Source organism: Crinia signifera, chromosome 1, assembly GCF_055691185.1.
Source record: "Crinia signifera chromosome 1, ASM5569118v1, whole genome shotgun sequence".
NCBI lineage: Eukaryota > Metazoa > Chordata > Amphibia > Anura > Myobatrachidae > Crinia > Crinia signifera.
In genome coordinates, this window is record NC_139217.1 from 10,041,026 (window position 1) to 10,065,142 (window position 24,117).

The window sequence follows — 24,117 nt, forward strand, 5'->3', positions numbered from 1 at the left end:
TATATCGGGTATGATGACCTTATAGGTCGTAAAATTGGTGATCGGATATTCACAGACAAGTCTAGATCTTTTTCACGGGTCTTCTGATTAACTAATCAATCTCCGTTTACTGATTGCACCTCTCCTCTAAAATTAATGATTAAGATTGACCTTTGTTCTATCACATCTCCATCATCTCTCCTTTTTTTGATTCTGTTCTCCATCCTCATCATGTCTTGCATTTTTATTATGTATTTTTATCATTATGTGACACAGTTCTATTGTAATTTACAGTGTGAAATTCCTATGTTTTGTGCTGCTGTCAAAATGCCCCTGATGAAGTCAATTTGTTGACGAAACGCGTTGGGATAACATCCTCACTGAGAAGACAACCTTTTAATAAAAAAACGTTTCATCGTTAAAGCTTTTTTATTGTTAAAGAATTACTCTTTTGTACCGGCATTGTAAATTCTGTTTGGTGTTGGATAAAACAATTATTATCCCGTATTTTAGGAAGGGCGCATTCTGGGAACCCCCCCCCCTTTTTTCCTATCTCTATCCTGGGTCCTGCCTAACAGAGGGCCCCCCAGAATTGCTGCCATACATATATAGAAGCGCGGTTGGGGTAACCTGTATATATATATATATATATATATATATATATATATATATATATATATATATATATATATATATATATATATATATATATATATATATATATATATATATATATATATATATATATATATATAGCGTCAGGGGGGGTGTCCGGCACTCGTTGCACTCCAACGGTAACTGCCCGGGTGCCTTCCTTAGTAGAACGATACTACCAGATGCATAGGAACAAACATAGGCGTCACTCCGGGTCTTAGGTGAAACAAGCTTTACTGTGTGGCGGTCAACGCCGTTTCGGGTTTCCCCGTCGTCAGGACCAAAATTCACAAACAACTGGTGATGCAATGTGCAGTGTTTAAATACCAAAAAAAAACTTACAGTTGGACGCCCCTCTGCGCCGCTCCGTCACCCGACCGAGGCTACCGTCGACACTACTGGCTCCAACCAGGAAGTGAAACGTCAGAACTCCGGGCGGGGAGGTCACAGGCTGCTGGGGGAGAAAAGTGCAAAGTGCATGTTTTAATACATAACAGTGATATAAGGCATGATTTTACAAACTAATAATAGAAGACATGCATCTAAAGTGAAATGAATAAAAAATGTAAAGTGCTAGTGCAATACAGGTAAAAAGAGGAAATATTCTCAGCTAACAACCTCTCTGGCCACTAGATGTCAGTGTGGCCATATCCAGCAAGGAATCATGATATGGTCTTTGGTCCAAGCGGCCAAAACCAAGGCATGTGCCTTGGACCGCGATGCTCTACTAGCAGGAGCCACCTCTACACAGGCCCCTAAGCCCACGCAGGATAAAATAATCACCTGGGTAAATCACTTTTCCAACAAAAGTCCCACCATTAATTCAAAAACTAAACAACTGTGGACCATGGTCAATACTGACCCAGATCTACCTAGTTTGGTAGGCACCAGGTTAAGGGCCGGGTACATTCGCGGTCGCAGCATTGGTGACCAACTGGTTAAATCGGATGTTTCCCTTATGCATAGTACACCAGTGCATTTTTTATCGAAGAAAGGAGGGTGTTACAAATGCACAGGCTGTGTAACGTGCAGTTACATGGTAACAGGGAACACGTTTAGACACCCATATTCGGGCAAGGTTTATCACATCCGCCAAGTGCTCACATGTACTTCTCGGTACGTTGTCTATTTGCTCACATGCCCCTGTGGGCTCAATTATGTGGGCAAAACAAGTTGTACATTTAAGGAACGCATGGCCAATCATAGGACAGCCATACGGGCAGCGGTAGTCAAAGGCCACAGTGAACAGACTGTGGCGCGCCATTTTTTTGAGGCCAAACATAACATGGCCACCCTCCGCTACCGTATAATAGACCAAATCCCTGACAACCACAGAGGTGGTGACAGGGATAAACGGCTGTTGCAACTTGAAAGCCGTTGGATACATAGGCTAGGTACCCTAAAACCTGGCGGTCTAAACGAGACTTTAAATTTGGGGAGCTTTTTATAAATTCACATCATTAAAGTATTATAGATGTAACGTTCATTATACTACAACATTTATGCCCAGGTATCAATTCAGGGACCCAGTACCATACAGCCCTTTAATAACATATAGGGCATAAAAATATATTTTTTTAAATAGTGATTATGTTATTTTTCTTTCATAATTTGCTCATTATGGATGGGACCATGTCCTGGGTCGCTGAGGTTGACAGTGACAACCACCAGTGAAAACATGCATAGGATTTTAAATATTGGTTTATTATTTATTATATTATTGAGTAAATTGATGTCCATATCATGATTCCTTGCTGGATATGGCCACACTGACATCTAGTGGCCAGAGAGGTTGTTAGCTGAGAATATTTCCTCTTTTTACCTGTATTGCACTAGCACTTTACATTTTTTATTCATTTCACTTTAGATGCATGTCTTCTATTATTAGTTTGTAAAATCATGCCTTATATCACTGTTATGTATTAAAACATGCACTTTGCACTTTTCTCCCCCAGCAGCCTGTGACCTCCCCGCCCGGAGTTCTGACGTTTCACTTCCTGGTTGGAGCCAGTAGTGTCGACGGTAGCCTCGGTCGGGTGACGGAGCGGCGCAGAGGGGCGTCCAACTGTAAGTTTTTTTTTGGTATTTAAACACTGCACATTGCATCACCAGTTGTTTGTGAATTTTGGTCCTGACGACGGGGAAACCCGAAACGGCGTTGACCGCCACACAGTAAAGCTTGTTTCACCTAAGACCCGGAGTGACGCCTATGTTTGTTCCTATATATATATATATATATATATATATATATACATATACATATACATATACACATACATACACATACACATACACATACACACATATACATACACACACTAACTCCGCATAGTATACCTCAGTAAGCAGCATGTCTCTCTCCACATCCTTCACTTTGTATAGGGCATAGCCGGTGGAATCCTCAAACAGCAGGTGCAGCACAACCTGGTGAAGGACAAAGAGTCAGTGTGGTGGGCTGCGGCTCAATGGCAGGTCAGTTGGGGTTCTAGTGTGGTCAGTAGCTAGTGATGGGGCTGTATGGATGGTGTAATGGTTAGAGTTCTGAGCGCTGAGGTCATGGGTTCCGATCCCACTATGGCCCTAACTGTGTGGAGTTTGTATATTCTCCCTGTGCTTGCGTGGGTTTCCTCCCACATTCCAAAAATATATTGGTAGATTAATTGCCTCCCCAAAAAATTAACCCTAGAATGTCTGTGTGTGCATGTACATGTGGTAGGGAATACAGATTGTAAGCTGGGGCAGAGACTGATGTGAGTGTGCAAATATTCTGTGTACAGCGCTGCTGAATATGTGTGCGCTATATAATAACTGGTAATAATATTCTCTGTACAGCGCTGCGGAATATGTGTGCGCTATATAATAACTGGTAATAATAATCTCTGTACAGCGCTGCAGAATATGTGTGCGCTATATAATAGTCTCTGTACAGCGCTGCGGAATATGTGTGCGCTATATAATAACTGGAAATAATATTCTCTGTACAGCGCTGCAGAATATGTGTGCGCTATATAAATAACTGGTAATAATAGTCTCTGTACAGCGCTGCAGAATATGTATGCACTATATAATACCTGGTAATAATAGTCTCTGTACAGGGCTGCGGAATATGTGTGCGCTATATAAATAACTGGTAATAATAGTCTCTGTACAGCGCTGCTGAATATGAATGCACTATATAATAACTGGTGATAATAGTCTCTGTACAGTGCTGGGGAATATATGTGAACTATATAATATAACTGGTAATAATATTCTCTGCACAGCGCTGCAGAATATGTGTGCGCTATATAAATAACTGGTAATAATAGTCTCTATACAGCGCTGCAGAATATGTGTGCGCTATATAATAACTGGTAATAATAGTCTCTATACAGCGCTGCAGAATATGTGTGCGCTATATAATAGCTGGTAATAATATTCCCTGTACAGCGCTGTGGAATATGTGTGCGCTATATAATAACTGGTAATAATAGTCTCTGTACAGCGCTGTGGAATATGTGTGCACTATATAATAACTGGTAATAATATTCTCTGTACAGCGCTGCGGAATATGTGTGCGCTATATAATAACTGGTAATAATAATCTCTGTACAGCGCTGCGGAATATGTGTGCGCTATATAATAACTGGTAATAATAATCTCTGTACAGCGCTGTAGAATATGTGTGCGCTATATAATAACTGGTAATAATAGTCTCTGTACAGCGCTGCGGAATATGTGTGTGCTATATAAATAACTGGTAATAATATTCTCTGTACAGCGCTGCGGAAAATGTGTGCGCTATATAATAACTGGTAATAATAGTCTCTGTACAGCGCTATGGAATATGTGTGCGCTACATAATAACCGGTAATAATCTCTGCACAGCGCTGCGGAATGTGTGTGTGCAATAAAAATAACTGGTAATAATAAATAGTAGTTAGTGGGCCAGTTGGGGTTGTAGTGTGGAGAGTGTGATTGTGCAGTATGGAGGGGTGTGATGGTTTATAAGCAGGTTATTGGGGGTATAGCAGGGTCAGTTGGGAATGTAATGGGGTCAGTAGATGGTGCAGTAAGGAGGGGTGTGATGGTTTATAAGCAGGTTATTGGGGGTATAGCAGGGTCAGTGGGGGCTGTAATGGGGTCAGTAGATTGTGGAGTAGGGAGGGGTGTGATGGTGTATAAGCAGGTTATTGGGGGTATAGCAGGGTCAGTTGGGGCTGTAATGGGGTCAGTAGATGGTGCAGTAGGGAGGGGTGTGATGGTGTATAAGCAGGTTATTGGGGGTATAGCAGGGTCAGTTGGGGCTGTAATGGGGTCAGTAGATGGTGCAGTAGGGAGGGGTGTGATGGTGTATAAGCAGGTTATTGGGGTATAGCAGGGTCAGTGGGGCTGTAATGGGGTCAGTAGATGGTGCAGTAGGGAGGGGTGTGATGGTTAATAAGCAGGTTATTGGTTCAGTCTGGAGGGGTGTGATGGTTTATAAGCAGGTTATTGGGGGTATAGCAGGGTCAGTTGGGAATGTAATGGGGTCAGTAGATGGTGCAGTAAGGAGGGGTGTGATGGTTTATAAGCAGGTTATTGGGGGTATAGCAGGGTCAGTTGGGGCTGTAATGGGGTCAGTAGATGGTGCAGTAGGGAGGGGTGTGATGGTTTATAAGCAGGTTATTGGGGGTATAGCAGGGTCAGTTGGGGCTGTAATGGGGTCAGTAGATGGTGCAGTAGGGAGAGGTGTGATGGTGTATAAGCAGGTTATTTGGGGTATAGCAGGGTCAGTGGGGGCTGTAATGGGGTCAGTAGATGGTGGAGTAGGGAGGGGTGTGATGGTGTATAAGCAGGTTATTGGGGTATAGCAGGGTCAGTGGGGCTGTAATGGGGTCAGTAGATGGTGGAGTAGGGAGGGGTGTGATGGTTTATAAGCAGGTTATTGGGGGTATAGCAGGGTCAGTTGGGGCTGTAATGGGGTCAGTAGATGGTGCAGTAGGGAGGGGTGTGATGGTTTATAAGCAGGATATTGGGGTATAGCAGGGTCAGTTGGGAATGTAATGGGGTCAGTAGATGGTGCAGTAGGGAGGGGTGTGATGGTGTATAAGCAGGATATTGGGGGTATAGCAGGGCCAGTTGGGGCTGTAATGGGGTCAGTAGATTGTGCAGTATGGAGGGGTGTGATGGTTTATAAGCAGGTTATTGGGGGTATAGCAGGGTCAGTTGGGAATGTAATGGGGTCAGTAGATGGTGCAGTAAGGAGGGGTGTGATGGTTTATAAGCAGGTTATTGGGGGTATAGCAGGGTCAGTGGGGGCTGTAATGGGGTCAGTAGATTGTGGAGTAGGGAGGGGTGTGATGGTGTATAAGCAGGTTATTGGGGGTATAGCAGGGTCAGTGGGGCTGTAATGGGGTCAGTAGATGGTGCAGTAGGGAGGGGTGTGATGGTTAATAAGCAGGTTATTGGTTCAGTCTGGAGGGGTGTGATGGTTTATAAGCAGGTTATTGGGGGTATAGCAGGGTCAGTTGGGAATGTAATGGGGTCAGTAGATGGTGCAGTAAGGAGGGGTGTGATGGTTTATAAGCAGGTTATTGGGGGTATAGCAGGGTCAGTTGGGGCTGTAATGGGGTCAGTAGATGGTGCAGTAGGGAGGGGTGTGATGGTTTATAAGCAGGTTATTGGGGGTATAGCAGGGTCAGTTGGGGCTGTAATGGGGTCAGTAGATGGTGCAGTAGGGAGGGGTGTGATGGTGTATAAGCAGGTTATTTGGGGTATAGCAGGGTCAGTGGGGACTGTAATGGGGTCAGTAGATGGTGGAGTAGGGAGGGGTGTGATGGTGTATAAGCAGGTTATTGGGGTATAGCAGGGTCAGTGGGGCTGTAATGGGGTCAGTAGATGGTGGAGTAGGGAGGGGTGTGATGGTTTATAAGCAGGTTATTGGGGGTATAGCAGGGTCAGTTGGGAATGTAATGGGGTCAGTAGATGGTGCAGTAGGGAGGGGTGTGATGGTTTATAAGCAGGATATTGGGGTATAGCAGGGTCAGTTGGGAATGTAATGGGGTCAGTAGATGGTGCAGTAGGGAGGGGTGTGATGGTGTATAAGCAGGATATTGGGGGTATAGCAGGGCCAGTTGGGGCTGTAATGGGGTCAGTAGATGGTGCAGTAGGGAGGGGTGTGATGGTTTATAAGCAGGTTATTGGGGTAAAGCAGGGTCAGTTGGGGCTGTAATGGGGTCAGTAGATGGTGCAGTAGGGAGGGGTGTGATGGTTTATAAGCAGGTTATTGGGGTATAGCAGGGTCAGATGGGTCTGTAATGGGGTCAGTAGATGGTGCAGTATGGAGGGGTGTGATGGTGTATAAGCAGGATATTGGGGTATAGCAGGGTCAGTTGGGAATGTCATGGGGTCAGTAGATGGTGCAGTAGGGAGGGGTGTGATGGTGTATAAGCAGGTTATTGGGGGTATAGCAGGGTCAGTATGGGATATATGGGGTTAGTAAGGGGTATAGAGGGTCAGTATGGGGGTGTAGCAGGTCACTATGGGGTCAGTTAGAGGGTGTAGCAGGTCAGTATGGGATATATGGGGTCAGTAAGGGGGGTGTCACGGGTTGTTATGGGGTATATGGGGTCAGTTAAGGGGTGAAGCGGGTCAGTATGGGAGATATGGGGTCAGTTAGGGGGGTGTCAAGGGTTGTTATGGGGTCAGTAAGGGGGAGTAGCGGGTCAGTATTGGATATATGGGGTCAGTTAGGGGGTGTAGCAGATCAGTATGGGATACATGGGGTCAGTAAGTTGCAAGTATAGTTAGAAAACTAAGGGAGTCAACATCAGTAGTAGGGAAATTGATGGAAACACTCTTAAAACAAAGAATTGTAGAATATCTCAAAACCAGCAATTTACAGGATCCAAAACAGCATGGGTTTACTGGGGGAAGATCATGTCAAACAAATCTTATTGACTTTTTGACTGGGAGACTAAAGTAATAGATCAAGGCAGGGCTGTAGATGTAGCTTATCTAGACTTTAGTAAGGCTTTTGACACTGTCCCACATCGCAGACTGTTAAATAAACTTGAAAGCTTGGGATTGGATTTTAAGATAGTTGAATGGATAAGAGCGTGGTTGCAGGACAGAAAACAGAGAGTTGTAGTAAACGGAGTACAGTCAAAGGAGGGAAAGGTTACAAGCAATGTTCCCTCTAATTTTACGAAGGCTGTGTGCGGCAAAAGATTTTGACTGTGCAACTTTGGAAGGAAATTTAAATTTTTGTGCGTCACTTACTATATATACTCGAGTATAAGCCTACTTTTTCAGAACATTTTTTATGCTGAAAAAGCCCCCCTCGGCTTATACTCGAGTGAGGGTCCCACTTGGGTCAATAAGTTTTCCCAGTTTTTTGTTGTAAAATTGGGTGCCTCGGCTTATATTCGGGCCGACTTATACTCGAGTATATACGGTATATATAACTGGAAAATGATGTTCAGCATTTGTGTTACCTTTACTTCAAAAAAGGGATTTTTGTAAGAACTTACCGTTCGAATCCCTTTCACTGATATGGTCCTGGTGACACAGCTTCACATTGGGGATGTAGGAGGGTCCGCAGGAGCCAGGCACCTATCCTAAAGCTTTTGGAGGGTAGGCTCCTCCCCTACTGCATCCCAGATTCCTCAGTTCAATCTTTCAAAGCCACTGGAATACATTAACTCAGTACAAACAACTGCACATATTATATGCACAATTTTAAATTTTCAACCAATTATAACATGAAACATCATGAACACTGGCATACTTACTGAGCGTAAGGGAGGGATCGCTGTGTCACCAGGACCATATCAGAGAAAGGGATTCGAACGGTAAGTTCTTACAAAAATCCCTTTTTCTCTTTCAATGGTCCTGGTGACACAGCTTCACATTGGGACGTTCCAGAGCCGGTCCTTTTGGGTGGGTACGCTCAGGTCTGCAGTATTCATCACTGCTCGCCCGAATGATGCGTCCACCGACGCGAACTCATGGAACCTATCGAATTTGGCAAAATTATGAACAGATGACCAAGTGGCAGCGCTGCAAACCTGCTCAGCTGTTGCCCCATGTCGAACCGCCCAAGAGGTGGCAACCGACCTGGTGGTATGCGCATTAATCCTGGCCGGTACAGGCCTACCAACTTTTGTATATGCAAACGCAATAACAGAGCGCAACCACCTAGCAATGGTCTGCTTAGAAGCAGGCCAACTAAGTTTGTGTATGTCATACAAAACCAGTAAAGTATCAGTCTTTCTGACACTCTTAACTCTGTCCACATAAACGCGCAAGACGCGCACAACATCCAAATTCCTCAATTTGTCCCTTTTCCTAACAACCCTCTGGGGGTTGAAACACAGGCAGAACAATCTCCTGATTTAGAAGAAAAGCAGAGACTACTTTTGGTAAAAATCTAGGGGTACTGTCCGAAAGGCAGCCCTATCATCATGACATATAAGGTAGGAAGACTTGTAGAACAAAGCAATCAACTCCGATATTTTTTTTTTTTTTTTCTGACGCCACCGCCAACAAAATTACCAGCTTCCCTGAAAGGAAACTAAGGTCAACCGACCTTAACGGCTCAAAAGGCGCCTCTTTAAGGTACTCCAGAGCCAGAGATAATTCCCCTGGCGCTACTGGTTGGTTGTAGGGAGGTTTCAATAGATAAACCCCCTGCAGGAAGGTCTGTACTTCTGGTTCTAACGCAATCCTTCTTTGGAAAGAAAAATTGACACGGTCGAAATATGTACTCCGAGTGACTGAAGGCCTAACCCAGAGGAAAGGCCCTCCTGTAAAAAACTCCAACAATTTAGCCATTTTAAATCTCGATGTGCGTGACCTCTGTCTTACACACCACCAAATATAGGTCTTCCAGGCCCCAAAATAATTTACAGAAGACACTGACTTTCTGGCTTTCCTCATTGCGTTAACCGCCTCTGAGAATCCTATATTCCTCAAAATGGCGTTTTCAACAGCCAGACCGTCAAAATTAATCGAGCTGAATCCAGCTGGTTGAACGGTCCTTGTTTTAGAAGGTCTGACCTCAGAGGTAGACGCCACGAGTCCACAGAGAATCTCTGAAGCCTCGAGTACCAGGATCTCCCTGGCCAATCTGGGGCCACTAAAATTTACTGGAATTGTCTGGGCCTGTATTGTTTTCAACTCTCTTGCCAGCATTGGAACTGGTGGAAAATCATAAAGAAGATTCCCCTCCCAGGGGATAGTCATGGCATCCACTGCTTCTGCCAGTGGATCCCACGTCCTGTCATACAACCTGGGTACCTGATGGATGAACCTGTATGCCTTCAGGTCCCTATCCGGGGTTTCCCCCTTATTGTAATCTAGTGGAATACTTGTGGATTCAGCCTCCATTTTCCTTCCATCAGTTTCTCCCTGTTTAGGAAGTCGGCCTCTATATTCTCCACTCCTGGTATGAAGATTGCTGATAATGCTAGAACATTCTGTTCCGCCCACAAGAAGATTCGGGACACCTCCCACATGGCCAGATTGCTGTGTGTGCCTCCCTGGTGATTCAGATACGCCACAGCTGTGACGTTGTCGGTCTGAATGCCTAAAAGGGAGCTCTTGTAATCTTTTCTCCCGCCAGAGAAAACCTCTTCCACACAGCCCTCAGTTCCAAGATGTTGATCAGTAAGGCAGACTGTAAAGTATCAGACTTTCTGCTCTAAAGTCCACAAGCCCTGCAGACGCAGGTCCACGACTACTGCCCCTCAGCCTCTGAGACTGGCGTCGGTAGTGACTACCAACCAGCTCCAGGACTGCAGGAACCGACTCCCCCGAAGGGAATCCACCTCCATCCACCATTTTAGGAAGGATCGAGTTTCTGAAAACAACACCATTTGTTCTGACCTCATGGTCTGAGTGTTCCCTGTCCACTGGGACACTCTAGAGTGGAACCTGGCGAACTGTAACGTCTCGAAAGACGCCCTCATCTTCCCCAGCAGTTTGAGGCACCTCCATACTGCTGTGCTCTGAGACCCTAGGATCTCCTGTACCAAGGCAGCCAGATCCCTGGCCTATGCCTCTGGTAGAAACACCCAATGCAACTGGGTATCCAGACCAATCCCCAAGAATTGGAGTCTCTGTGACGGCACCGATTGAGATTTTTGTAAATTTAAAAGCCAGCCGTGAATCTGCAAAACCTGATGGTTTCTGCCAAGTGACTCTTCACTTGTCTGCTGACTCCGCTTTAAACCGCAGGTCGTCCAAAAATGGAATAACCATGATTTCCCTAAGTCGAAGCACATCCGCCATTTCTGACATTATTTGGTGAATACCCTTGACGCTGTGGCCAGACCGAAAGGCAACGCCTGTTATTACAGGAGGTCTCCTATTGCACACCCTGATGTTCCGAGTGCATAGGAACCTGCAAGTATGCGTCCTGGACCTTCATGGACGCTAAAAATTCTCCCTGGTCCCGGCTTAGCAGCACAGACCGTAGAGACTCTATTTTGAAATGGTCTATCCACAAATGGCTATTAATGCCTTTAAGTTTAGGATCAGCTGAAAGACCCGTCTGGTTTGGGCACCAAAAACAGAGTGAAATAAAAGCCTTTTTTCCCTCCGCTCTGGGGACCGGGACTACCACACCCTTCTCTAAAAGAGAATGAGCCGCTCCCAAGAGAGCTGTACGGAGTCGAGCCTCCTTTGGTAGTGGTGTAGGAATGAACCTTCTCGGTGGAAGAACTTTGAAGGGAATCTTTTAACCCTGGGTTATATTTCTAACCCAAGCGTTCCGGTCTAACAGTGCCCCTGCGTCTTTGAACAGTGACAGACGTCCCCCCTCCTTAAACACCGCCGGGCAAAACCCCTGGCAGTATGCAGAGGATTTTTCCTCTCCTTTGGTTTCTTATAAAAAGAACCCAATTTTTGACTATGGGGCCTTGCCCCTGGAGGACTGAGACTATCCCTTAAAAGACTGTTCTCAAAAGGACGCACCTCCTCTAGGGGAGGGCCGAAAGGATGGCCTGAAAACAGAAAACCTTGATGTCTGCTTGGCTGCAGGGGTAGGCAGGAAAGTGCTTTTCCACCTGTGGCCTGCTTATTGATCTCTTTCAGTTGTAAACCAATAACAGCTTTCCTTTAAAAGCTAATGCCTCTAAGCCTTTTTAGACTTGTTATCTGCCTTCCAAGCTATAAGCCAGAGCACTCTCCTGGCACTCCAGACACTGAGGAAACTCTGGCAGCCATTTTGAGAGCTTCCTGCTCAGCCTGAATCACATTTCTGCAGCAGCATTAGACTTCTCTGCCTAGTAACAACAAACAAAAAACAGTATGTCAACTAGAGCACAGGTCACTGTCTTAGGGACCCAGACTGAAGCCAATCAGAAGACTTGCTTGCTTGAAGGCTTGCACTGGTAGCACAGTGGCTTTTGACAAGTATACCACAGAAGCCTCTACCACTGGAACATTTTCCCAGAGGTCTGCATGATCCTCAGGCATAGGATACAGGCTTAACCATCTATTAGGCATCCAAAGCCTTTTGTCAGGGGTTTTCCAATAAATCTTGTAAACCCTTGTCTGCAGAGAGATATCATTTCCCTCACGCTGTCTCTTAAAAACAACCTTAGCAGGAGTTTTTTTTTTTTTTTTTTTTCTTCACAGACAAATTCAATGCCTGTTTACAGCAGTAATCAAATCCTCCACCCCAGAGGGTGAGGACTCTTCAGAAACATCACCCTGAACCCAGGGTATGTCTGTGTACTCTCCCTCCTCATCAGCAGCTAATAATGGCACTGAATAAGACCTTTTAGGGGTCCCCCCAGAATAACCATAAAGCTTGTCAAGCAAGTAATTTAAACCTGCTGATTCCCATAGCAGTATCCTGCATGACTTGTAGAAGTCAGGATCTGTCTGGGTCCGAGGTAAAGAGCTGGACGGACTGCTGAGAGAATGGCCCTGGTCTAGGGAAATTACCAGCCATCACTCTTGCCTGTCCAGTAATGCACCAAAGCATTTTCCGACCTGTCTCAGGGACTTAGCCCTCGCAAGGTCCGATGCACTACCCTCTGGGGTTCACTCCCCATGGGTTTCACAGCAGCGCAACAAATACATAAGCCCCCCTTAGGGACAAATTTCAGTGTACAACCACTGCAAGCGCTCAATGCATTAAAGGCTCCCTCCCCCAAAACCACAGACTGTTGCTCAGACATGATGTTCTCAATAACACAATCACAGCATTAAATGTACATACATTATATACAGTGTACTCAGTCACTTAGCTTTCTGTAGTCTTCAGAATGGGGAAAGCGAAGCCCAGGAAATCCAATCACTCTGTCAGGATCTGTAAGCCAGCTCAGCTCCGCTGCAAGCGTTCTGAATGGCGCCAAAACAGAGTGAGGGAAGGGACCAAGTCCCTGCTGCTACGGGGTCTGTGACTTTTGGCGCCAACTACCCCCAGACAGCCGCTCCCATTGTAGGATCTCCTCGTTCCAGTATCTCCCCCTCAGCTGGGGACCACTCGGAACATGCCTGTAACAACACTGCTGTCCTCTCATATCAGGAGCTCAGTGTGTAAGCTCCGCAGAAAATGGCCGCCGCCATCACGGAGCGCCTGTCCCCCATGATCCCCACCTAGCGTGAAGCCGGTTTCAGAGCGCTCCGGAGCCCAGGCAGCTTCTTAAAAGAAGCTGTAAGCGCTGCACAGGGAGGCCAGACAGCGTCTCCCTCGTGCACAGTGAGCTGACAGGACTCGTTTCTGTCAGCTCCTGCTGCGCTAGCAGTGTGAGGATTCACTAATGAGAATCCTCACACTGTGCCTACCTAGCTAGTGTAGAAGTTAATAAAATAATAAAAACCCTAACTAACTCTACTCCTTCGGCTGCTCCAGCAGCCCTTTAGAATAGCACCCACTCCAGTGGGCACCTAACACGAACTGAGGAATCTGGGATGCAGTAGGGGAGGAGCCTACCCTCCAAAAGCTTTAGGATAGGTGCCTGGCTCCTGCGGACCCTCCTACATCCCCAATGTGAAGCTGTGTCACCAGGACCATTGAAAGAGAAATGATATTTAACATTTAAACATTCAAAACACAGCACACAATGTACACACATTAATTGAGTCCACAACTGCAAAAAGGGACCACTGCTGCTTTGTGCGCTCTGTTGTAATGTCTGTGCGCTCGCTCGTCGAGTTGTGTGCACGCACACACGCGCACAGCTTAGAGGGAACACTGGTTACAAGTGGGTACCCCAGGGATCTGTACTTGGACCAGTGCTTTTTAATATCTTTGTTGGTGATATTGCAAATGGAATTAAGGGTAAAATGTGCCTTTTTGCAGATGACACAAAAGGTATGCAACAGGGTAGACACACCAGGAGGGATAAAACAAATGATTGATGATCTAGGTAGATTAGAGGAATGGTCAAGAGCATAAAAACTACAGTTTAATTCCAAAAAATGCAAAATCATGCACTTGGGTCTCAAAAATCCAAAGACTAAATATAGTATAAATGGCACTATAATGGAAACTACTGAGGAAGAGAGGGATCTAGGTGTCACTATTTCTGGGGAATTAAAGGCAGGTAGGCAATGTAACAAAGCAATGAGGAAGGCAAGTCAGATGCTTGGTTGCATAGGGAGAGGTATCAGCAGTAGGAAGCAAGAAGTAATAATGCCATTGTATAGGTCATTGGTACGACCTCATCTAGAGTATTGTGTTCAGTTCTGGAGGCCATATCTCCAGAAGGATATAAAGACATTAGAGCAGGCATGTCCAAAGTCAGGCCCAGGGGCCAATTGCGACCCGTGCCATCATTTCAAGTGGCCCGCAGCCTCCAGCCAGAAGTGGGCGGAGCAACAGATGCAGGATGCACAGCACAGGACCGTAAGGTGGGGTCCCGGTGAGCATGCCTTTAGCTTGCTGTCTGCAGCAGTGAGGAGGTGCCGGCCGCCACAGTGAGATGCGTTTGGTGGCTTTCGGGTGAGTGTGCATCCAACCCCTGAACATTCAGAGAAGGGGGGGGGGGGCAAGCTACGGGACAGAGTAAATGGGTGCAAAGTGGGGAACATACAGTGAAGGAGGGGCAGGCTGGGGGACATACAGAGAAGGATGGTCAGGCAAGGCAATATAATGTGAAGGTGGCAGAGTGGAGGACATACAGCGAATGGGGGCAGGCAGCGGAATATACAGTGACGGGGCAGGCTGGGGGACATACTGTGAATGGGGGCACACTGGGGGACATAAAGTGAATGGGGGCAGAGTGAAGGACCATTCTGATGTGATTTATGATTCAAAAAATGTCAGGCTGAATGGTCGGCCCCCACACATTGCCACCTCACCAAATCTGGCCCTTGTCGCAAAAGTTTGGACACCCCTGCATTTGAGACTGTACAAAGAAGGGCAACTAAAATGGTGCATGGCCTACATCACACAACGTACCAGGAAAGACTAAAAGATCTTAATATGTATAGTTTAGAGCAGAGAAGGGAAAGGGGGGACATGATAGAAACTTTCACATATATCAAAGGCTTTAACAAGGTACAGGTGGGAGACATTCTTCACAGGAAGAGGAGCAACAGAACACGAGGACATGCACTGAAACTAGAGGGAGGAAGGTACAGGTGGGAGACATTAGTCACAGGAAGAGGAGCAGCAGAACACGGGGACATGCACTGACACTAGAGGGAGGAAGGTACAGGTGGGAGACATTAGTCACAGGAAGAGGAGCAGCAGAACACGGGAACATGCACTGACACTAGAGGGAGGAAGGTACAGGTGGGAGACATTAGTCACAGGTAGAGGAGCAGCAGAACACGGGAACATGCACTGACACTAGAGGGAGGAAGGTACAGGTGGGAGACATTAGTCACAGGAAGAGGAGCAGCAGAACACGAGGACATGCACTGACACTAGAGGGAGGAAGGTACAGGTGGGAGACATTCTTCACAGGAAGAGGAGCAGCAGAACACGAGGACATGCACTGACACTAGAGGGAGGAAGGTGCAGGTGGGAGACATTCTTCACAGGAAGAGGAGCAGCAGAACACGAGGACATGCACTGACACTAGGGGGAGGAAGGTACAGGTGGGAGACATTAGTCACAGGAAGAGGAGCAACAGAACACGAGGACATGCACTGACACTAGGGGGAGGAAGGTACAGGTGGGAGACATTCTTCACAGGAAGAGGAGCAGCAGAACACGATGACATGCACTGACACTAGAGGGAGGAAAATACAGGTGGGAGACATTAGTCACAGGAAGAGGAGCAGCAGAACACGAGGACATGCACTGACACTAGAGGGAGGAAGGTACAGGTGGGAGACATTAGTCACAGGAAGAGGAGCAGCAGAACACGGGGACATGCACTGACACTAGAGGGAGGAAGGCACAGGTGGAAGACATTCCTCACAGGAAGAGGAGCAGCAGAACACGAGGACACGCACTGACACTAGAGGGAGGAAGGTACAGGTGGGAGACATTCCTCACAGGAAGAGGAGCAGCAGAACACGAGGACATGCACTGACACTAGAGGGAGAAAGATTCGGGGGAAATCTGAGGAAGAATTACTTAGTGGAATAAGTGGAATAGCCTCCCATCAGAGGTGGTAGAGGGAAATAGAGTAGCACAATTTAAACATGCTTTGGGATAGGCATATTAGTTACATAGTTACATAGTAGGTAAGGCTGAAAAAAGACTTGCGTCCATCTAGTTCAACCTGGTATAGATATCCATTGCTGATTTGGTAGGTTCTGGTATTTTACAGACAAATTATATTTCTTATTTGTACCCATGGATGTTTTTCTCCAGTAAATGTTTGTCCAACTTTGCCTTGAACGCATTTAATGAGCCAGCCGTTACCACCTCTCTGGGAAGAGAGTTCCAGAGTTTGACTGTTCTGACCGTAAAGAAATTCTTTCTACTAGCTGAATGAAATCTTTTTTCTTCTAATCTATACTCATGCCCTCGCGTCCTAGATTCCTTTCTAGTAGAAAAGAGGGTGTGTGACAGTTCCTTATATTGGCCCTTGATATACTTGTACATGTTGAGCATGTCCCCCCTTAAACGTCTCTTTTCTAATGTAAATAGTCCCAAATTGCTTAATCTCTCCCCGTAGCTTAAATTCTCCATTCCACTAATAAGCTTTGTTGCTCGCCTTTGGACTTTTTCTAATTCTATGATGTCCTTTTTATAGTGTGGGGCACAGAACTGTACTCCGTACTCTAGGTGAGGTCTCACCAATACTTTATATAGTGGCACAATTACCCTTGAGTCCCTAGTTTCCATTCCCCTCTTAATACATGCCAGAATTTTGTTGGCCTTTTTTGTAGCTACATTACAAGGGGCACTACATCCTAGTTTGCTGTCTATTTGGACTCCTAGATCCTTTTCAAGTATGGAATTACCCAGTTCCTCTCCGCTAAGGTTGTAACTTGCACACTGGTTGTGTCTCCCAAGGTGCATAACCTTACATTTATCTACATTGAACCTCATCTTCCATTTTTTTGCCCACTCATCTAGAATTGCAAGATCATTTTGAAGCATGGTGACATCTTCTGATGATTTGATGACTTTGCTAAGTTTTGTATCGTCCGCAAAGATGGATACATTGCTGAATAACCCTATCCCAATATCGTTAATAAAAATGTTAAACAAAATGGGCCCCAAAACCGAACCCTGGGGCACTCCACTTAGTACCGGTATCATATCTGATACGGCACCATTCACAACCACGCTTTGTTCTCTATTACATAGCCAATTCCCTACCCATCTGCAGATATTTTCACCCAATCCTAGGTTCTCCATTTTATTAATCAATCTCTTGTGTGGTACAGTATCAAATGCTTTAGCTAAATCTAGGAAAATCACATCTACAGCATTTCCATTATCGAGGTTTTTGCTAACTTCTTCATAGAAGTTAGATTAGTTTGGCATGAACGATTTTTCACGAACCCATGTTGGTTAGTACTGAATAGACGGTGATGATCTAAATATTCCTGGATACCATCCCTTAAAAATCCTTCAAATAGTTTACCCACAATTGATGTTAAACTAACGGGTCTGTAATTAGCGGGATCTTCCTTTTTTGAATATTGGCACTACCTCTGCTATTCTCCAATCTTTTGGTACTATACCTGACGATAGTGACTTGCTAAAGATATAATGTAGGGGGGTAGCTAGTTCATCCCTTAATTCCATTAATACCCTCAGATGAATCCCATCTGGCCCTGGTGATTTATTTGTTTTGAGTTTGCTTAGCCTCAGTATTATTTCCTTCGGCGTGAAATCCACAATGAGTTCTGGCTTATTTGTCCCGTTTGTGGTAAATGTTCGTTCCACAGTCTGCTCTTCCTTAGTAAATACTGATGAGAAGAACTCATTTAACAGTTTTGCTTTTCCCTTGTCCTCAGTAACACTTTTTCCACTAGTATCAGTTAGTGGGCCTATGTTTTCCTTAATTAAACGTTTAATATTTATGTATTTAAAAAACTTCTTTGGGTTGGTTTTGCTTTCAGTGGCTATGCACTCATATAATAAATCATATAATATTTTAGCTGCTTTGATTACCCCTTTACAAGTTTTGTTTGATTCTTTGTATTTTGCGAACGCCTCCTCATTCAAGTAATTTTTATAGAATTTAAAGGCTCTGGTTTTATTGTTGATAGCAGACCTTTTATTGTTGATAGCTGATATCCTTACAAAGAAATAAGCATCAAATATGGTTTGAGGTAACCTGTTTAAAAAAGGGGCAGACTAGATGGACCAAGTGGTTCTTATCTGCCGTCAAATTCTATGTTTCTAAGTAAAGGGATGTAGTGGGTGAGTAAGGGCTATTTCACACACTCCGGCTCCTGCCGGGCGGCGAAAACCAGCACGGCCAGGAAGCCGTGCTGCACACATCAGTTTAGAATGGAGGGGATGGCCATAGCCCGGCAGCCATCCCTTCCAGTGGCGGGATCCGGCTGCAACCGGACGGCCGGGCCGTGGCCGTCCCGTGTGAATGGACACAATAGTGTCCAGTCACAACTACTGTGCACGGCACGTCTTCCTGGCCGTGCGGGATTTTGCTGTCCGGCAGGAGCCGGAGTGTGTGAAACCGCCCTATGGGATATATGGGGGCAGTATGGGATATATGGGGTCAGTATGGGATATATGGGTAGTGTTCATTCTAGCACCCGCTATATTTGAAAACTCATGCAGTTCCTCTTCCCTGCCTGAGGTGTTGCTGTTTGCTGTAGTGCTTCTAGCACAGTGTGGTCTGTATATCAGCACTGATATACAAACCAGATCTGTGCTAGAAACACCACAGCAGACAGCGACACCCCAGGCAGGGAAGAGGAACTCCATGGGTTTTTAAATATGGCAGGTGCGAGAATGAACACCATATGGGGTCAGTAAGGGGTGTAGTGGGTCAGTATGGGATATGAGGTCAGTATGGGGGTGCAATTTAATAGAGGTGTAGAGGGTCAGTAAGGGGTGTAGTTGTCAGTATGAGATATTTGGGGTCAGTAAGGGGGTGTAGCAGATCAGTAAGGGGGATTACCAGGTCAGTATGGGAGCATAGCGGGTGAGTATGGGATATATGGAGTCAGTAAGGGGGAGTACCGGGTCAGTATGAGATATTTGGCGTCAGTAAGGGGGTGTAGTGGATCATTATGGGATATTTGGGGTCAGTAAGGGGGATTACCGGGTCAGTATGCGATATTTGTAGTCAGTATGGGGTGTGGTGTGTCGGTATGGGTCAGTATGGGATATATGGGGTCAGTAAGGGGTGTAGCGGATTAGTATGGGATATTTGGGGTCAGTAAGGGGGAGTACCGGGTCAGTATGGGATATTTGGGGTCAGTATGGGGTGTAGCGGGTCAGTATGGGATATATGGAGTCAGTAAGGGGGATTACCGGGTCAGTATGCGATATTTGGGGTCAGTATGGGGTGTGGCGTGTCGGTATGGGTCAGTATGGGATATATGGGGTCAGTAAGGGGTTTAGCGGATTAGTATGGGATATTTGGGGTCAGTAAGGGGGATTACCGGGTCAGTATGGGATATTTGGGGTCAGTATGGGGTGTAGCGGGTCAGTATGGGATATATGGGGTCAGTAAGGGGTGTAGCGGGTCGGTATGGGGTCAGTAAGGGGGTGTAGCAGGTCAGTATGGGGTCAGAAAGGTATATATGGGGTCAGTAAGGGGTGTAGCAGGTCAGTATGGGGGTGTAGAGGGTCAGTATAGGACATATGGGGTAAGTACAGAGGGTAGCGGCTCAGTATAGGATATATGGGGTCAGTATGGGGGTAGCGGGTCAGTATGGAGGTGTAGAGGGTCAGTATAGGATTTATGGGGTCAGTACGGGGGTAGCGGGTCAGTATGGGGGTGTAGAGGGTCAGTATAGGATATATGGGGTCAGTACAGGGGGTAGCGGGTCAGTATGGAGGTGTAGAGGGTCAGTATAGGATATATGGGGTCAGTACGGGGGGGTAGCGGGTCAGTATGGGGGTGTAGAGGGTCAGTATAGGATATATAGGGTCAGTATAGGATATATGGAGTCAGTACGGAGGGTAACAGGTCAGTATAGGATATATGGGGTCAGTACAGGATATATGGGGTCAATACAGTGAGTAGCGGGTCAGTATGGGGGTGTAGAGGGTCAGTATGGGATATATGGGGTCAGTACAGGGGGTAACGGGTCAGTATGGGGGTGTAGAGGGTCAGTATAGGGGGTAACGGGTCAGTATGGGGGTGTAGAGGGTCAGTATAGGATATATGGGGTCAGTACGGAGGGTAGCGGGTCAGTATGGGGGTGTAGAGGGTCAGTATAGGATATATTGTGTCAGTACGGGGGGTAGCTGGTCAGTATGGGGGTGTAGAGGGTCAGTATAGGATATATGGGGTCAGTACGGGGGGTAGCGGGTCAGTATGGGGGTGTAGAGGGTCAGTATAGGGGGTAACGGGTCAGTATGGGGGTGTAGAGGGTCAGTATAGGATATATGGGGTCAGTACGGAGGGTAGCGGGTCAGTATGGGGGTGTAGAGGGTCAGTATAGGATATATTGTGTCAGTACGGGGGGTAGCTGGTCAGTATGGGAGTGTAGAGCAGTGGTGGGGAACCTTTTGGGGTCCATGGGCCGTTTGCATTGAGGCATAATGCCTTGGGTGCCATAAAAAAAAAAAAAACTTAAAAAACGTCCTGCGGCAGCCGTCCCACGCTCCGACAGCTGCCACAGGTTACAAGTCGCCGGTCTGTGTGGTCCGGCGGCTGTGCAGGGAGTCTCATACAGGGAAATATCGCGAGAGGTCGGTAGCTCTCAAGATTTCCCCTGTACTTGACTCGTACAGACGTCGGGCGGGTGGGCTGGCCACTAAGACCGGCTCCAGGGGCCGTATACGGCTCGCGGGCTGGAGGCTCCCCACCGCTGCTGTAGAGGGTCAGTATAGGATAGGGATGGACATCGCCATCGATGCCAATTCTGCAACTGGCCATCGATAGTGCTAAACTATGCAATGAATGACCATCAATATGTTTACATACCGATGGTCATCCATTGTGTTTGATTAATTGGCCTATGGGCCAATCAAGACACGGGGCGGGGCTTTGCGGTTGTCAGGGGCGAGCTATGCTCAGTGTCCCAGCGGTTAGGTCTAAATTGTAGTGGGCTAAAGAAACTCGGGGAGGAGAGGGGGTGGAGAGAGGAGGAGCAAGGGCAGAAGAAGGGTCCCAAACTGACGCTCACCGCGCTTCGGGCAAGGTGGCTCGCTCCGCTCGCCACCTGGTTACTAAAGGCAACCAATTGTGGCGTGGATAGTGAGGGAGCAAGCCCCCCGGCCATTCTCCCTGGGTATGGAAGGTCCTTTAGCCCACTACAATTTAGTATCTACCGTGTCCCGGCACTTTGGGAAAAAAAAGCAAGACATCGTTTTGCTGTTCCATCGACGGAGGGAAACCATCTGTTTCTCCCAAATCGAATGGCAAAAGTATTCCACATCGGCCATGAACCATCGATGATTCCGAATCGTCGATGGCCATACCTAGTATAGGATATATGGGGTCAGTAAGGGGGTGTAGCGGGTCAGTATGGGGTGTAGTGGGTCAGTATAGGATATATGGGGTCAGTGAGGTGGTGCAGCGGGTCAGTATAGGATATATGGGGTCAGTAAGGGGGTGTAGCGGATCAGAATAAGGGTGTAGAGGGTGAGTATAGGATATATGGGGTCAGTATGGGGGTGTAGAGGGTCAGTATAGGATATATAGGGTCATTAAGGGGGTGTAGCAGGTCAGTATGGGGGTGTAGTGGGTCAGTATAGGATATATAGGGTCAGTAAGGGGGTGTAGCGAGTCAGTATAGGATACATGGGGTCAGTAAGGGGGTGTAGAGGGAAAGTATGGGGTGTAGAGGGTCAGTATAGGATATACAGGGTCAGTTAGGGGGTGTAGCGGGTCAGTATGGGGGTGTAGAGGGTCAGTATAGGATATATGGAGTCAGTATGGGGGTGTAGTGGGTCAGTATAGGATATATGGGGTCAGTTAGGGAAGTAGCGGGTCAGTATGAGATATATGGGGTCAGTAAGGGGGGGGTGTAACGGGTCAGTATGGGGTGTAGTGGTCAGAATAGGATATATGGGGTCATTAAGGGGTGTAGCGGCTCAGTATAGGATATATGGGGTCAGTATGGGGGTGTAGCGGTTCAGTATTGGGTGTAGTGGGTCAGTATAGGATATAAGGGGTCAGTAAGGTGGTGTAGCGGGTCTGAATGGGGGTGTAGAGGGTCAGTATAGGATATATGGGGTCAGTATAGGATATAACGGGTCAGTAAGGGGTTGTAACGGGTCAGTATGGGGTGTAGAGGGTCAGTATGGGATATATGGGGTCAGTAAGGGGGTGTAGTGGGTTAGTATAGGATATATGGGGTCAGTAAGGGGGTGTAGCAGGTCAGAATGGGGTGTAGTGGGTCAGTATAGGATATATGGGGTCAGTATGGGATATATGGGGTCAGTAAGGGGGTTTAGCAGGTCAGTATGGGGTGTAGAGGGTCAGTATAGGATATATGGGGTCAGTAAGTGGGTGTAGTGGGTCAGTATAGGATATATGGGGTCAGTAAGGGGGGTAGCGGGTCAGAATGGGGTGTAGTGGGTCAGTATAGGATATATGGGTCAGTAAGGGGTGTAGTGAGTCAGTATAGGAAAATGGGGTCAGTACGTGGGTTGGGGGTCAGTATGGGATATATGGGGTAAGTAAGGGGGTGGAGCTGTTCAGTATGGGGGTGTAGTGGGTCAGTTCAGGATATATGGGGGCAGTATGGGGGTGTAGCAGTTCAGTATGGGGTGTAGAGGGTCAGTATAGGATATTAGGGGGTGTAGAGGGTCAGTATAGGATATATGGGGTCAGTATGGGGGTGTAGAGGGTCAGTATATGATATATGGGGTCAGTAAGGGGGTGTAGCGGGTCAGTATGGGGGTGTAGAGGGTCAGTATGGGATATAAGGGGTCAGTAAGGGGGTGCAGCGGGTTAGTATGGGGTGTAGAGGGTCAGTATAGTATATATGGGGTCAGTAAGGGGGTTTAATGGGTCAGTATGGGGGTGTAGTGGGTCAGTATAGGATATATGGGATCAGTAAGGGGGTGTAGCGGGTCAGTATGGGGTATAGAGGGTAAGTATAGGATATATGGGGTCAGTAAGGGGGTGTAGCGGGTCAGTATGGGGGTGTAGTGGGTCAGTATAGGATATATGGGGTCAGTAAGGGGGTGTAACGGGTCAGTAAGGAGGTGTAGTGTGTCAGTATAGGATATATGGAATCAGTACGGGGGGTAGCAGGTCAGTATAGGATATATGGGGTTAGTATAGGATATATGGGGTCAGTACGGGGGTAGTGGGTCAGTATAGGATATATGGGGTCAGTATGGGGGTGTAGCGGGTCAGTATAGGATATATTAGGTCAGTAAGGGGTGTAGCGGGTCAGTATAGGGTGTAGTGGGTCAGAATAGGATATATGGGGTCAGTATGGGGTTGTAGAGTGTCAGTATAGGATATATAGGGTCAGTAAGGGGGTGTAGAGTGTCAGTATAGGATATATGGGGTCAGTAAGGGGGTGTAGCGGGTCAGTATAAGATATATGGGGTCAGTATGGGGTGTAGTGGGTTAGTTTAGGATATATGGGGTCAGTACAGGGGGTAGCGGGTCACTATGGGGGTGTAGATGGTCAGTATAGGATATATGGGGTCAGTACGGGGGCTAGCGGGTCAGTATGGGGGTGTAGAGGGTCAGTATAGGATATATGGGGTCAGTACGGGTGTAGCAGGTCAGTATGGGGGTGTAGAGGGTCAGTATAGGATATATGTGGTCAGTAAGGCCGGGAGTGTAGTGGGTCAGTATAGAATATATGGGGTCAGTATAGAATATATGGGGTCAGCATAGAATATATGGGGTCAGCACAGGGGTTAGCGGGTCAGTGTAGGATATATGGGGTCAGTACGGGGGGTAGCGGGTCAGTATGGGGGTGTAGAGGGTCAGTATAGGATATATGGGGTCAGTAAGGGGGTTTAATGTGTCAGTATGG

General features: G+C 46.8%; 2 protein-coding genes across 4 annotated transcripts in view; both read right to left on the reverse strand.

Moving 5' to 3' along the window:
- LOC146060553 (uncharacterized) overlaps positions 1–24,117 on the reverse strand; it is a 335,594-nt gene that overhangs the window by 119,114 nt on the left and 192,363 nt on the right. The window lies entirely within an intron of this gene.
- LOC146025478 (nucleolar protein 56-like) overlaps positions 1–24,117 on the reverse strand; it is a 50,988-nt gene that overhangs the window by 24,734 nt on the left and 2,137 nt on the right. The window contains exon 2 of the mRNA XM_083155521.1: positions 2,971–3,057. Coding sequence (XP_083011647.1) covers positions 2,971–2,985 — 15 coding nt within the window. The 5' untranslated portion in view covers positions 2,986–3,057. The remainder of the gene's footprint in view (positions 1–2,970; positions 3,058–24,117) is intronic.